The 15,553-nt window shown below is 43.8% G+C and overlaps 2 protein-coding genes and 1 long non-coding RNA gene across 5 annotated transcripts in view; 2 read left to right on the top strand and 1 right to left on the bottom strand.

Annotated features, from left to right (window-relative positions):
• The window catches only part of LOC108129209 (uncharacterized), a 33,615-nt gene that overhangs the window by 14,233 nt on the left and 3,829 nt on the right, over positions 1 to 15,553 (top strand). The gene's annotated exons all lie outside the window — the stretch shown is intronic.
• hdly (hadley) lies at positions 232 to 14,322 on the bottom strand. Of its 3 annotated transcripts, none has more exons than XM_017248039.3 (9): positions 14,093 to 14,322; positions 2,947 to 3,117; positions 2,797 to 2,884; positions 2,418 to 2,736; positions 2,118 to 2,353; positions 2,020 to 2,061; positions 1,675 to 1,884; positions 691 to 798; positions 232 to 625 (listed from the first exon to the last, which is right to left on the bottom strand). In XM_017248039.3, exons 2-9 carry the CDS (start codon positions 3,091 to 3,093, stop codon positions 462 to 464), a joined length of 1,314 nt encoding a protein of 437 aa, XP_017103528.2. In that variant the 5' UTR covers positions 3,094 to 3,117; positions 14,093 to 14,322; the 3' UTR covers positions 232 to 461. The 3 variants fall into 3 exon arrangements, with proteins under 3 accessions (XP_017103528.2, XP_017103529.2, XP_017103527.2); XM_017248040.3 differs by lacking the exon at positions 14,093 to 14,322 and adding an exon at positions 3,760 to 3,917; XM_017248038.2 differs by lacking the exons at positions 1,675 to 1,884; positions 14,093 to 14,322.
• LOC138926741 (uncharacterized) lies at positions 5,157 to 6,333 on the top strand. The gene is made up of 2 exons (XR_011443358.1): positions 5,157 to 5,648; positions 5,710 to 6,333. It is a non-coding gene; the product is annotated as an uncharacterized lncRNA (long non-coding RNA).

Raw genomic sequence — 15,553 nt, 5'->3', positions numbered from 1 at the left:
AATCAATTGTTAGGAAATTAGTTACTGGCACAGGGAATGGGATGGAAAATTAAAAGAAAACAATCAACGCTTTCCGCTAATTATGAAAAGTTAGTTAAAATAAAAATTAAAAGTTTCCACATCTAGGCTAGCAATTAACTTTTTCTGAAAATTGAATAAAATTCCAATCAATTAAGGTTTATTGGAAAACATTTTCAATCTAAAAACCATCTAGCCATCAAAATAAAAAGCTTTTTGTTATAACCAAAAAAGTTGATGAATAATTTATTATTTCCGTTTATCAAAAAATGGACTGCCTTGGCACCAGCCATTGTTGCAAGCCGCGAACGATATCCAACTGACTAGATATGTTTTTCGAAACATAGACATTAATTCGTGAAAATTAAATGGGGCTTCCCCCTAAATACTAAACATAAACCGCGAGGCAGACTTCAATGAGTTCACTTAAACTTCAGCCCCGTTCATGAGCAGCCGGATATGATGTTCGAGAGGCTCTGATCGCATCCATGGTACTGGAAACAGTCGTAGGTGGAGGCCAGGTTCCTCAGCTTGCAGCAGAGCTGCGAGGCACGATAGCACTTGCTGCCCGCCTGGTAACCATACTCCTGGGGATACTGGAAGGTGTCTGCAAGGATACGACAAGAACGGGTTAAAAGGGGGGTACTGTCAGGCTAGTGCGGTTAACCCCACCTTGTCTGAATGATGGCCGGGCCGGTGCGGCCGGCCGGGAGGCGGCGGCGGCAGAGGGGAACGGCACGGAGGCGGCTGCTGGGTAGGTCTCCTCCAGAATACCTTCGGCTGCAATTAAGAGGCGTCAGCATGTAAACCATCGTGCAATGTGCAAGTGCTGGTGCGAGTGTTGTGATGCTTGTTATTCGGGGTTTGTTGGTAATGCGGGGTTATGTTAGGCATGGCTGTGCCTCGGTTATGTAAGAGCTTGTTTTCGCCAATTGAATGGGTCTGTTTTGGGCCGCAATTAATGCACAATAGGGCCGGGTTTGGCGCTTTAATGCACACAAGCAGTTGGGGCTACATGGTGCTAAAGGATATGTAGTAGTACTGTCTAAATACTCGGATGATACTAAATATACTTTCTCGCTGTGTACACATCGGAGACATAGTAATGATATCGGCTAGTCCTGCGCCCAACGTCCTGCAATTGCAGTCGCAGGTGTGAATTGAGCTCTGCGGCCTGTAATAGATGGCCAATTAAAAGATAACCCATCAGTGGGTCGCAGGACTCTGCCAGTTAATTGATATGGCTGAAGGGATTGTGTAATTGCAATTGAATTGAGGCCGGATTACATGACTGGACAATCGAATGGCAGCCAATTAAGCAAACATATTCAAGTCGCAGAGCACATTGCAAAGTTCTTAATTGGGTTTTCGATGTCATGAACTCGATGTGTTGATGAATGAATTGATGAGCGAGGCAGAGTAATTTGAGAACAATCATGTTAGCATTAGGTCTAGTTTTATTTGCCAATAATCACAGGGCGTTAGTACTATGGTTTTATAAATATATTTTGTTATTACCAAGTGCCACAGCTAAGCGTACAACAAAGAGAACTACACGGATTATATTTCTTTATTTACAAAAGTTAAGATCTAGACGAAAGTGTAAAATAAATTAACCCTGTGGAGGGAATGCGTCCAGCACTTTGGACAACGCACCGTCAAGCACAGCCTGGTCGGCGCAGGGATTGATATCCCAGAAGGCGCCGTGGCAGCCGAACTCCTCAAAGCAGCTGTACCGGATCTTCTTGCTTTCGCTGGTGCAGCAGTTTACGATGGCCCACACACAGCTGGTGACCTTCGGTGCGCTGGTGGCTGACTGCGGTCTCAGGGTCGGCAGACCCACCACTGGCCTACTCGGCTGGCGACCTATATTAAATACATCACAAATAGTTATGGTACAGATAGCGATAGAACAAGCCCTTAAAGTTAAGCAAACCGCAACCAGGGGGTTAATCACAACTAAGAAATGTCACAAGAAGCTTCAAGAAACTAAAAACATACTTGGGGGTGCACTGGTCATCCATGTGGGACGCGAGGGTCGATCTGAAGGAGAGACAACTGTGAATAAAATAGTTTTAGAGGAATAGAGACTGACTTACCATTGACTGAGTTACTACCGGAAGAGCTGCCTCCAAAGCCGCCTTGGAAAGAAGGAGTGGGTGGAGGAGCAGTGGGTCTGGTCTGATTGAAAACCGAGAAATCGGCCTGGGAGGGATCAGAGTTGTGGAACAGGAAGTCATCCCGACTGCCCACGCTCACTGGCTGGCGATCTTCCTTTTTCGACCAATTAGGGTTCTTGCCGAGATAAATGGGCTTCTTGCCCGCCACCGGTAGGCTAAAATTATAGGTCAAGTTTCTCAAAAGGACTTAACAATCCAGTTTCACAAAAGGCATCCTACCGTGACAAATAGAAGAGAGGTGGAAGGTTGTTCTGGGCATAGGGATGGTTGTAGTAAATGCTCGGCAAGTAGGCCTGTCTGCGCTGGCGACTGTGACTCTGGTACTTCTTGGGATACTTCATCAGCCATTCCTCTTTGACGGGCTTCACTAGCTGGATGGCATCCTGATTGCTCACAGGACCCGTCTTCAGGTCAGAGTTGAGTACAATCGGTTCGTCGGACAGAATATCGAAGTAGATCTTCTTCTCCTCCGACTTGGCAGGCTCTGCATGCCTGTGAGCCTTGTGGTGCTTTTTATGATGGGCACCAGCATTAGCGTCTTAAATGGGAGACATTAAAATAGGACTCTTTAAACTTGAAATTTATATATCTCACTTACCCTTATCTTCGGTAACAAAATCCTCTTTGTACATGATCACCGGATGATCCTCCTGGAAGGCGCCATCCACCAACTTGACTTCATGGATCTGGGGGATTAGTCGAAAGGAATTTAAGCAAATAGATTGGATTTCCTTCGGCATCCACTTACCTCCACATTGTCGGCATCCGGTGGAATGAGGGCCAAGTCACTGTCGTCCTCAGCGGCAGGATGTCCTGTGGCCAGGACACCGACCGCACTCACACACAGTAGTAGGGCCAAGAAAATGCTGCCACAGGGCAGCGCACTTCGATTCATCTCCTTCAGCTTGTCGGGGCGGGTCTGCAATTGGCAGAGAGCAAAGAATGTGCATTAGTTCAACTTTTATTTTTCAGTTCAATCTCAATTATGTACTTGACCCAGCCGGAAAAAACAAATCACGAAAAAGGAGGAAGAAAGGGAGCATCGCACAACCACGTTGGAAAAGTTTAAAAGTTGTAAATTTTGTTGCGGTTTGTTTTGTCGGCTGCTGACCTCCCCGACCTCCCAGCCCCCCCAATCGGCACAAGGATAAGGATTGGGATAAGGATCGGGATCAGATGCTGGTCTGGCTCGGTTCAGTTTGCTTGGGCTTGGCTTTGAGGTTTGTTTTAAATTAGACATCAAGTTGAGTTCAATTTTTCTTGGCTTTTGTTGCATGTTTGGCTCTGCGGTAAACTTTTGAATTACTTTCTCTGGCTTTCGGCTCTGGGCTCTCGGCTTTATTCTTTACTTATTTTATTTATGTTTTTTTTTCGTTGTACTTTATTTTATTTTTTGGTCCCCAGTTAGGTTGAAAGTTCTCAGCCATAACCCACTGTGGCGGAGGTCTTTCAGAGCGTAAAAAAACTTGCCCCACACCCCCCAGCACCAAAAACAATGGCTAAGTACTTTGAGCTTTTTCATATTCTAATGCACACACAATTGCCACAACTTTGAACTAACCGATTGTCGTAAATCGAAATGAAATGTTTTTCCGAAGTATTCTTTTCACTTGGCTCGTTTGAATTGAACTGAATCGAGTACACGGCGTTTCAACTCAATATAAATGAGAAATGGCACTTTGAACAGCTGCTGCCTGTCAGTATTCTGTTTCTAGAATCTCTTGGAGTGTTCTCTGAACCGATAAGGAAATTAGTCAGACTACCAAGTATTCTTGAAATGGAAAAATTCGTCACGATTGAGACAAATAAAGTTTATCTTGTGACTACCTATTGACTTTACCCCCATTTTGACGTCATTGGTGGAAATTACTAAAGAACTCTTTCCCAGAAGCAGGTTATTTATCAAAACCAAAAATTCATACAATTACAAGCCCAGATAAGAGGATATAAAACTCGATTGAAGAATCAAAAACAGAAAATACGTATTCAGGCTATAAGCCATAAAAATTGATTTTATAGAGTTTGCATTTTTATTTCCAGCAAATGTAATTGAAAATTCCTCAAATGTCGAATGGGATAATTGAATTTTTAAATAATAATTGACCAAACAGTTTGCATATTTTGGGCCAACGATTTTGCGGTGCTGGCAACATTGCCATGCCAGGATAATCCATTCCAGAGGTCAAAGGCCGATGCGAATAAACTGAAATAAATTTGCCGAAACACATTTCCTGCTTCCTGTTGCATTCGTGCAGCCCATAAAAGTATGCTAACTGGCGAGAGCCTTCTATTTTTGGTCGGAAAGCACCCACACACACACACGGTCGGGCAGATAGCAGCACTTGGTCAGAACCGTAAAGGCAATCGGCTTGCTGAGCCTGCTCGCTGGAGCTGAAAATATCGGGTCAGGACCCAGCCACATAAAAACTGAAACAGCAAAACAAAAACCCTACAAAAACTCGATTCCGAAAATTGTGTGAATAGCCAGCGGAAATTGTAAGTTTGTTGGGGGAATAACCCTCAATTTGTTGCAAAAAAAAGAGTAATGACAATAAAAAAGGTAGAAAGGGCGGATGAAGTGAGCCACAAGTGGCAGAGGAATAAATGAGCATCGAAAACAAGCAAATGGGAAAACAAAATTGGCAGCCAACCCATCATAAATATGAATAAGCTGCGAAATAAGTATTTTTGTGCTAACCCCATATGCTATCTGGTCTCTTTACGCATTTATGCCGAATTACTGATGGAACTGCCATTAAATATTCCATTTTAATATTTTTCTACGCAGAGAGCACTCTTAATTGGTTTTCGAGTATTTTTTTATTTTTAGTTTGTATTTCTTTTGAAGACACCTTTTATTTTTCACAGTCATGGCAGTTTTTGTGAATCTACAGGCTGTCGAATGGATTTTATGCTTTGGATTTGAAATTGTATTTTTAGATACGATAAATTCAATTTGGTGGAAGCGAAAGGTTTTTTTTTTCATTTATATAATAAAACTCTTTTGGCCAGAAACTATGGCTGCTTTACAGCAACATTTGTGCTGGTGGCGGCTTTATTTAATTGGATTTGGCCAGAGAGTGGGCAACCATCAAAATTCAGGTGAAGAAAGCCCGAACGGTGCCAGGGTCACTGGATCCATGGCCCACTACTGGTCGAGGGGAACCCCTTTCAGCGCTGCCTGCTATTAGCAATATTAAATATGACGCTTTTCATTAAGCCAAATGTGTTTGTGCATTATTCATGGCCCCATAGCTCTGTCCATTGATAATTTAAATAATTATATGCAAGTCCTGACAGTTCTCACCTCAGCGCACCTGTGCCACATTCACTACTGTACAGTGTACACCTGTGTGTGTGCACCCCGCTCGATGCACTCTGACCAAAGGAAAATTGAATTTCAAGAGCACCAGAGACCAGAGACAGAGTGGCCGCAAAAAGGGGTCACATGTAAGAACGTCGATTACCACTCATTAGCAACTTATCGGCAGCGGGGCGAATGCAATTTCAGGTCCTGCCCGGAGCCCAGGGCAAGATGATGTGGTCAGCCAAGTGTGGCAGGTACCCACACCCACGACCACGCCGACTGAGGCTAGCAGGTCCTTCGTCGCTTTTGCAGAACAGTTGCCGAATGGCGGGCAAACTCATAAAGTGCCGCGGAAAATCGGATTTGATTAGAAAGTCGCAAGGAGCCAGATATGTTGGCTTAGGAGTAGGAATACAGATACTTAACTTTAATCGTGGAGCTGCGCAAACACCCGGAAATATTCGATCGGGGCCAGTGCTGCTAATTGATATGGAAATTCGGTTGCTGGCCGGAGGCGTCGAGCAAACTCATCAAAGTCGAAAAACTCATTGCAGATGCGATTAAAGGCAAACAGAGCACACCAGTTGGGTAAACATGCAGCGAGGTAAGGAGGAGATGCTTCAATCGGTAGCATATTGAATCCTCACTGCTTGCTCTGACCTAAAAATACGCAATAAACGTCTCTGGTTTTTATTTTGTATTTTCTGGACTGCCTCGGCTTGCCTGGCTTGCTTGCTTGGCTTCCCATGATGATCAGCGAAAAATTGTAAGTGAAAATCCCCCAGAATGTGATTTAAAAAGCGAACAAAAAAAGTTTATTATTTCTGGCGTGTGTTTATGCGGCTCTTTTATGGTCTGCCTTTATATTTATTCGATTTTTTTTTCGGGGGAAAATTTGTTCATAAATTGTTTATGCCTCAGCAACACGTGGCGACGTTTGAGGCTGCCCTAACCGGGCATTGTTCCTCTTAATTGGCTCAGGAGCCAGGACATGGCCACAAAAGGCAAAATGCGAAGGCATCCTGTACTGCATTTCCCCAAGTTCTATTCAAGTGTCAAAGTGTCGCACATCAAGTCAAGTCACGTAGTTGCACCGGCAATGGCAAAGGCAGTAGCATGCAAATGGTTTTATGAAAATCCAGGACATGCTATGCCGGATCCAATCCTGGTCAGCCCGGGCATAATTGAGATGTCCTGGCGATGGACCGAATCAATGGGTGGTCGGCTGGGGGATTGTAATTAAGCTGGCTTGACCTTTTTCCTGCATAAAGGTTGTTGCCACCGAATGCAGACCATGCGTAATGCGATTTGGCCAGCCAACGGTGCGTATGCGTAACATTTCCACCCGTCACAGCTGTATTTTTTCACTGTTTTTGGTTTATGTATCTTTTGTGTGTGTTTTTGCTTTTCTGACATACTTCTGTGCCACCGAATTGATTCACATACCCCCCCATACCACACGATTTCCCTTTTATTTTGTGTTTTTGTGAGTGGGATTCTCATTTAACTGGAATCTGGCATCTTGGCCCGCAGGCCAATGGCCGGCAACTTTTCTTATTATTCGTCTGAAAGCGAAATATATGCGGCACGCACATGAACAACAAACTGGGGCACATCAGCCGGACAGAAACAATGCAAATGGAAAATGTTTTTCTCGTTCTTGTCTCAAGTTTTGGCGGCTGCTTCGGGGAAATGGAAAAACAAATGGCATACGCCCTTGAAAATTTTAAAAAATAAGCCGTCTTTGAGAGATACATTTCGCTAGAAACATTTGTGGTGCAGCTATTATCCTTTCACCTTTTGGCCTGAATCGAAATCCGGTTGATGTCATCGAAAAGTTTTGCCCTGTAAAGGATGTGTAGCAACACCCGTCAGGGACACTGGGGCCACAATAGATCCCCAGTGCAGCCTCTATCCCAGCTGTCATGGTGTCCTGTGTGCTGTCCTGTTGCCTGTTGCTATTGCCAGGGCCGGGATGACAACAGAAAACACAGAGCCTGACACAATCATGCGAACTTTACCGACACACAAAACAGACTCCATGCAGCACAGGGGACATCAGAAGCAGTCAAGTTTTGTCATCTGACAGCGGTACGAGCCACAAACGAAAATTACGCAGAATACCGACGGGCTTCAAAGGGAATGGGCCAATGGAACGGGCTCCCCAGAACAATATCAACATGTTAAAAGGCACAACAAGTGCCGGGCTCCTCCCAGCCCAGCCCAGCCAAGTCTGCCCACCCAGTCAACCACTCGGTACTTGCGGTCCAAAGCAAGTCCACTTCAAGTGGCGCCACTTTTGGTAGCAACCACTTGGCCACTTTGCTGCAGTTCTAATTGCAAAACTTGTGAAAGCCAAAGCCAACGAAATTATATGCACTCAGCGGCTCAGTGCCGTCTCCGAGTTTGTGGGTCTCCGGGGAGGAGCATAAATACTGCTGCTGTCGAGGAGCGGCTTAAACCGGTCTACTCTTAAGTGGCTGCAGCCTGGCAACGGGGCGTCCTGGCAAATCCCTGACAGGGGAGTGTCACCGACAGCCTGTCCGTATGAAATATAACTGGAAATAGATTATCAGCCAAGGTATTTCCCCAGGACTCTCCACCCAATCCCCATTTACAGCCCCCACCCATCTTAAGCACCGCCAATTCGCTTAATTGTTATGTCAACGCCCGGCCCACGCGGCGTATGATAAATGCCCCAAAGTAAACATCTGTGCTTACAGGCTGGGCTTACACAAGCAGCCAGGACTTACTGCGCCCTGGGCATCCCCAAGAGCACTTTGTTCCCTTTGCATTTACATCGGCTCAACTGTCATCCGGCGAATAGCAGTTTTTATTTGCCAGGACGAAGGGCTCACGCCCTGCGAAGTGTAGTGATTTTTATAAAATTAGTCAAATGTTTCGTTGATACTTTCAACTCCCTGCAGAAAGAGCTTATATTCCAATAGAATATAATTCCTAGACACCAGAAACCCCAATCCGCCCAATCCAAGAGTAAAATATCTGTTATACAACTGGAATAATGGTTGGCAGGGCGGGGCTTAACCTTTGTGCTGGGGGTCCTGGGCTTTTTGCAGGCTTCGGAGGGAAACTAATAATGTCATTCGTTGAATGCTGGGTTTCTGGGACGCCAGGATGCCAGGATGTTGGTTCAACTGTCGACCGAGCTGGGAACGCACAATTGACAGCTAAATTGTCTGTCAATTTGTCTCGCTGACTGAATGCGTTATCCTGTCGATGGCAGTGTGTGCGTGTGGCCTGCTTTTGTGGGGCATTGTTTAGTTTGGGCCAGCACTGACAGATTGCCATTATCGTGGCTGCCATGGCCATTCCAGTTGCCGTTACTTACTGTTGCTTACTGCTGATGCTGCATGCCACGCGTCGCTTCCGCATTTGTGTGGCCGCTAAACTGCGGCTCCAATTGGACGCCTCGTCCTTTGTCACTCTGCATACTTGTTTATTTTTTGGGGGCACCGCAAATACATATGCCCGGGTATATATTTTGTTGGGCCGCATGGCTCTGAATAGCAAAGTTCAAACGGTGGATCAACTACCCAACAACTACGCTCCACACCCGACAGGATACAGGATACAGGATGCGCCCCATCCACTTCATATCCCTCATCCGATGTCTCCGGTTTTTGGGTCTCATGTGTGCCCTTTGAGTCTTGCGCTTCGTTTGCGTCGCATTTGCGTTTTGTTTGTATATCTTGGCACACGTCTATTTGCGTTGACTGTCGGGCCTACGGTCCCGTTGCCTACGGACGACAGGACCTTGCCAAGGACATGGACAAGGACAAGGACAAGAGGCAAGGATTTGCAGTCTATACATGTCGCCTGCCTGCCGACTGTTTGCCCAACTGTGGCGTTTTGTGGCAGTTTCTTGAATAATGCAGAATAGTAGCATCAAATAACGGCACCAAAAGTGACTTAAAGTTTTAATGAAAATGCCAGGCTCGAGCAAACACACCAGCACGAGCACACACAGCACACACCCATACAAAATTTGTCTACACACACTCTAAAAGGCTCACTTCCTCGAAAGCGACGCAAACATTCATACATTAAATATTAAGTGGCTTTATAGCATTGGCCCGTAGTGCATATTAAATTTACACTAAAAAAAAAAAATAAATGAAGCCCAAAGGAGAAGGAGGAGGATGCTGTGTCCTCTAACTGTAAACAGTAAACCTGTTCCTGGTAATTCTCAAATATTAATTCCATTCCATGCTTCAATTCAATTTAACAAGCAAATTGGCATTTGGCTCTGAAACTTTAGCTGCCATTTGGGGCTTGTGCTACGGATTCCGGACTCCATACTCCAGGCCTGGGAATTTATGGCCAAATCAAAGTCAACAACTTGTCGGGGTCTAGCCCCCGCAATAACATCGAATGGTTGAGGCTTATTGATTGAGCTATTTACGAGTGTATGGCAAATGATTCTGTTTCGCAACCTCAACTGGGCTAGTCCTCCGGAGTCCGGACCACAAGCTTTTGTGCGGGTTCCACCACAATATTAAGGTGTTTCGGTCATGTTCGATTCGGCCAAGATAAATAGTGGTTTAAAAACATTGGAGTACGGTTTAGTTTCGGCTCAACCTGCATATTTTCATGTTAATTTAAAAGCGATTGTCTCCTCATTACGGCGGAAATGGAATACCACAACATGTTTGTGTTTTTTTCTTTGTATGAAAAATATTTATTCAGCTTTGGGTTTAAAAATGTATCACTTTCTGTCACCGATGGGAAAACAATAGATGACACTTGTTAGATCACCTTAAATATTTATGAAGCCAACACACCTCAGCCTACAAGTCATTTCATCTCTGAAATGCATTTTGGATTTGTCACCCGGCTGGGGGATGCGGTGGCACGTTGCACGATTCCAATAAATCTGGGGCGTGTCAAAATTTCCGACTTTCCGATGATTGATGTGGGCGTTGACGGGGGCGTGACTGGTATGAAACCGCTGACTATTCAGCCGCCCCGTACTGTCGTCCGAAAAATGCGGCCAATTAGTCAAACAGAAAGCGTTTTCGGCCGACTTGTCAGCCGCCTGTAGTGGCCAAAAGTTGCCAACCTATGTAGTCCTTGCCGGCACGGCCAACTAATTAAAACACGCTGAGCAAACTCCCCAGCGGGGGAGAGTGGACTGGTGGGAGGAGGTCTGGGGCAGGGATTGCCAGTGAGCTTGCGATGAGATTGGGATTGGGATTGGGGAGTGGTAATAAGCACGTGCCAGTAGAATTAGTGAGGTCGAGATATCGTCATCGATGCACAGAAGAAAAATACATTGAAACATGACATATATTAATAATAATTTAGTCAGATAAACCATCCTGATTAAAGCTTAGGCATACAAGTATTTTCTTCCCAATATTTGTAATACGGGTCGTATGCGCAATTTTTTCTCAGTGACCCTTTACGCGTTCACTTAATTCCGTTTATTCGTGGGAGGGGCGTGGGCCACGCCCTTGGCATACAAATTCAGTTCGGGATGCGGAAGGTCAGTGGTCGGAAGGTCTGGCCGCTAATCGAGAGTGACGAGCTCTGAAGACGAAAACAATCCCCGATTTTTGCAGGTAAACTCTACTGCCGAAAATCGAGTCGCTTTGCAGGTGTGACTCACTTTGAAATTCAGCTTAATTTCGGGTGATTAGTAATCAGGATTTCCAATGCAGACAATGGGATATGGTAATTGTGATGAGCTTGACTGACAAGTAAGATTAAGACACTCAAAGTTTCTTTAAGATGTTAGAAATTTTGACGCCCGCAGAGTATGATCTCATGCGCGTGACATATTTGTGGCTCGAAGTCATTACAATACCATTCTGGCCCACGGAGCGTGAACAAAAATGCTGAAAATCTGAATGGGTTTTCGGGGACTTTGAACTCGAAAATCACCCAGAAGCATCCAATTTTAAGCTAGTGTTACCTATTAAGCAGCGGAAGTGCTATTAACTCCCCTAGATAAACTTTTGAATGACACTCGTTCTACTCGCTTCTAATTAGACGCCGGGAAGCCCGCTTCTTTATATTTATATTTTTTTGCTATTAAAGCGATTTGTGAGGCTACCCTCACCTCAATAATACTATAATTAGCCAACAAAAAAATCAGCAGCTACTTGGAGTGTGAAGCCAAAAAATGGAATTAGTGTTTATGTGGAATCCCACCCAGATTTATTGCCTTATGGCACCAATTGGTGTATAAACATATAAATCATGAAATTTAATTGGAAATTATAGAGTATATTTTCCAACTCTGGACGTCACTCAGTGCAAATTAAATGGCTTTGATAAAATCAGGTTAATGGAATGCTTTTGAAACAGAGTACAGAGTTGAGGATAAGCGTAAGTATCGAGTTAATTGAATTAATTGAAAGCTCTTGTTTGAGATACTTGATACTGCGTCTTGTGTTTCTCTCATTGATTATAAAATTTAGACAAAAGGAGCACTCGGTTACCTGCTCTATAAAAAAATCGAACTGGTTTCCCCTTCGATTATGTCATTGCTCCGTTCTCAACTTGTTTGCATCACCTGTGCATCACTGTTGTAATGCTTTCTGATGTATAGTATTTACAAAATGCAAATTTTTATGATCTAAGACTATGACTGACTATCCGGCATTTCCTGGCTGTCAGGCAGAAATTATGTTTCCATAAACCGCAAAAAACCTAACCACAATTCTTGTGGGAAATATTTGACAAAGCCAGGTCGAGCAATAAACTGCCGGCGCGTGCCTGTGGCTTAGGGCTCTGGGCCATTTAAGTCGGAGCGTTTTGAGGGAAACTATTTCAGTGATTTAAGGTTTGCTTTCCGTAGAAGCGTGTGATTTTTTTGCTCTTAAAATTGATGTTCATCTATCCTATAAAGTCGCAAGCACTTAAGATTCATGGCCAGTTCTCGTACAGTGACTAATTGCGGTGGAAAACCAAGAGCCGTGGTATTTCCAAAGTCTGTGACCGATAAGGGGCCTAGTATCTAGTACGTCACTAACCTGCAGAAAAGGAATCTTATTCAATAAAACCCCAACAAGAAAACAACCAAATGGCAAATGAAAAGAGAAACGGAATCCACCATAAAGTCCGATGTAAATAGGGGCTCGAGTAAACAGTGTAAACAAAAAGCGTGCACGCCGGGGGATTCCAGCGTTTAAAAAATAGCTATGAGTGAGCCCATAAAAAAAGAACAAGACCGAAAGGTTGAACTTGAAATATTTGTGGGCCAAAAGGGCAAACACACACACACATATACACCCCATAACAGACACAGATACACATACAGATACAGATACACACGTGCAGAGGTTTAATTATGTGACAAGCGAAAAGTTGCGGCTCGTCTTTATCTTTGAGATACTTTCCGCTCCATGCTCCACGTTTCAAACGACACGTTTCGTTTGTTGTTGGCCAAAATGATGTGCCTCGCTTTCGGTCTGTGGCCAAAAGAAACTGCCAAAACACAAAAGACAAACAGGCATATTCGAGGGCCCAGAGCCAAAACAATACACACCCAAACATATGTACCTTAATACACATATGTTGACGTATTTTTTGTGTGTTTTGCCAAATTAGCAACAACCGGTTTACGCAGGTACTCTGCTTCGCTGGAAGAGCAAAAGCCGAAGAGTTGTTGGCCAAAAAGAGGAGGGGCTGGAGCTGAGGGCGGTAAGCGGTAAGCGACTGTCGGAAAGCTAAAGGCAAACAAAAGCCGTTTTGCTCATTAGTCGTTTGTCGTCTCTGAGTTCGTGCGAGCGAGCTAAGCAATCTCTGACAGCGGAATGAAGGTGGAGGTGGGTGGCAAGGTCGAGAGAAATATCTCCCGCCCATCTCCATCTTCATTTCCCCAAAGACGAATGTATTAAAGATGCTTTGTCCCATTGAGCCACAACAAGTGGCATATTTATGGCGGCGAATTCGACCCGGCCCGATAAGCGTTTATTCCAGTTTAAAGCAACCGTTTCAGGAGCCCACTCGGCCATCCGCAAACTGCAAAACAAGTTAAACTGGCTAAAAAGCGTTTTTCCCCACCTACGGCCAACTGTTCTGATCAATGACAATGGCCCCTGGTAGTCGTGATATTTATCCGTAATTTTAATTTGTTTGCACGCTTGCAATAAAAAGGTGTTTGGTTATTATCTAATGAACTAAGTTCCCAAGCTGCGCCAGACATAGTGGGGCTTATTAGCTACAATGCCTTCAAGCAGAACCATTTTTTATATAATAGCCTCCAAAAATGATGGCTTCGTAGAAGACTCTGTCATAGGTTATCGCTACATTTCTTGACATTAAATGAGAGTCACAATCTAGCAATGCTAAAAAAAAAATGGATCATTAATATGAGCATAAAAAATTCTATGGAAATCGAAATTTTATGCAAATCAGCAAAAAAGTTGGGTAAATAGAGATAAGTGCACAGTGGAAAAAATCAGCACACGACCAAGTAAGGCAAACATGTATTAATTGCGCTATTTATACGGAAAATTGTTATATTGGCAAAAAACGTAAGCCAACTGGTCGGGCCGAGTTTATAAATCAGAAAAGGCGGCATTCAGATAAGGGCGATCGAGAGAAAAGGCAACCATACCTTTATCTGGTAGCTTGTATCTCTGGTGTGTGGTGTTGTATCTCTGCGTTTCGTATCTCTATCTTGCACGATCTCACGGATTCAATTCATTATAGAATTCGCACTGTGTAGCTGTTATGCTCTTCTTTTATTTTTAGCAATTAAAACCAATAAAGTTGCAATTCAATTTATGATTGTTTCGCTTGTGTATGTTTTTATGTATCCGTATGTACACTTTGGTATATAATATTATTTACTTGGCTCTTTGTTTGGGCTTGTCACTTGTCGTGCTCACGGTTATTCGTTGTTTTCTGTTAACTTTTTGTTGTTAATTTCTTTTATTTTATATTATTTTTTTTTGTATTTATTTTTTATGTTTTTCTCCGATCTCGGAATCGGGCAGTGCTTGTCGGGGATTCTCGACTCTGTGGCGAACTTGTTGAAATGAACGAACTTATAATTATACTCATACCTCTCTCGCCACCAATCCCAAGTTACCCGATTCGTACATGCGTTACCGGTTCGCACAGCGATCTCTCTTGGCAACTGCTCCGAGTTGGGAAGAAGCCAGAAGAGCGAAGACTCCGGGTCGCGCGCGAAGACCTCTCTTCGCAGCTCTCTTCGGAATTAAAATATAAATAAACCTATTCATTGACACTGAAGCTGTACAACGATATAGTTGACTTTGGTGCGATCAAAGTCTTGAGACTGTGACGTCAGGTTCATAGTCAGTGGGCAAAGTCTTCTGGCCACATCCAGGGAACCGCAGCTGCGGGTTTCCACCTCAGCCCCAATCCCGAGTCTTGCAATGAATCACAGTAGGAAGCCGACAATGAATCGGCTCTATTCCCACAAAAGGGAATGTTTCTGACGGATTCCACAGATGGCCGTCTGGCGAGGCTCTAATTAGAAATTAGCACGCTTCAACTGCACTGCACATTTGGATGCAACGCTCGACTTATTTGCAACGTTTTAAGTCACCAACAGAGACTGGTCCTGGTTCGCCACCAAGCCCCTTTCGGACTGCTGGCACGACCCACACACAAAGCAAGCCCCTGAAATCTGTCACGTTTCGCCAGTTTTGAATTTACGGACCCACAAACCGACTGAAAATGACGAATGCTAATTGCATTTTCGCCATCTCAATGAAAAGCTCATTAAGCAGACAGCCCACAACAATTCTGGACTTTTCCCATTCATTAAGAGATATTAGAAAATTATTAGGAACATGAAAATGGAGGCTGGTTTGATCATCGGAAAATCGTAAATGAATCAACTTTATTGATTCATTTCAATGAAAATATTGGAAGATCTTTCAAAGAAAACTCGAAAATAAGTAATCAACTATACAATATTTTGAAAATTAAGAATTAGATAATTTTTTTTAAATACAAGGTTTTTAATCTTTAATCTTTCATTATTTAATCAAATAAAATGAATTTTTCAGACATTATACAGAGTTCCTCTAGAAACAATGAAAAA

The sequence above is a fragment of the Drosophila bipectinata genome, chromosome 3R (genome assembly GCF_030179905.1).
Source record: "Drosophila bipectinata strain 14024-0381.07 chromosome 3R, DbipHiC1v2, whole genome shotgun sequence".
NCBI lineage: Eukaryota > Metazoa > Arthropoda > Insecta > Diptera > Drosophilidae > Drosophila > Drosophila bipectinata.
The sequence above is the reverse complement of the archived record's forward strand: the minus strand, read 5'-3'. Positions and strand labels throughout refer to the sequence as shown.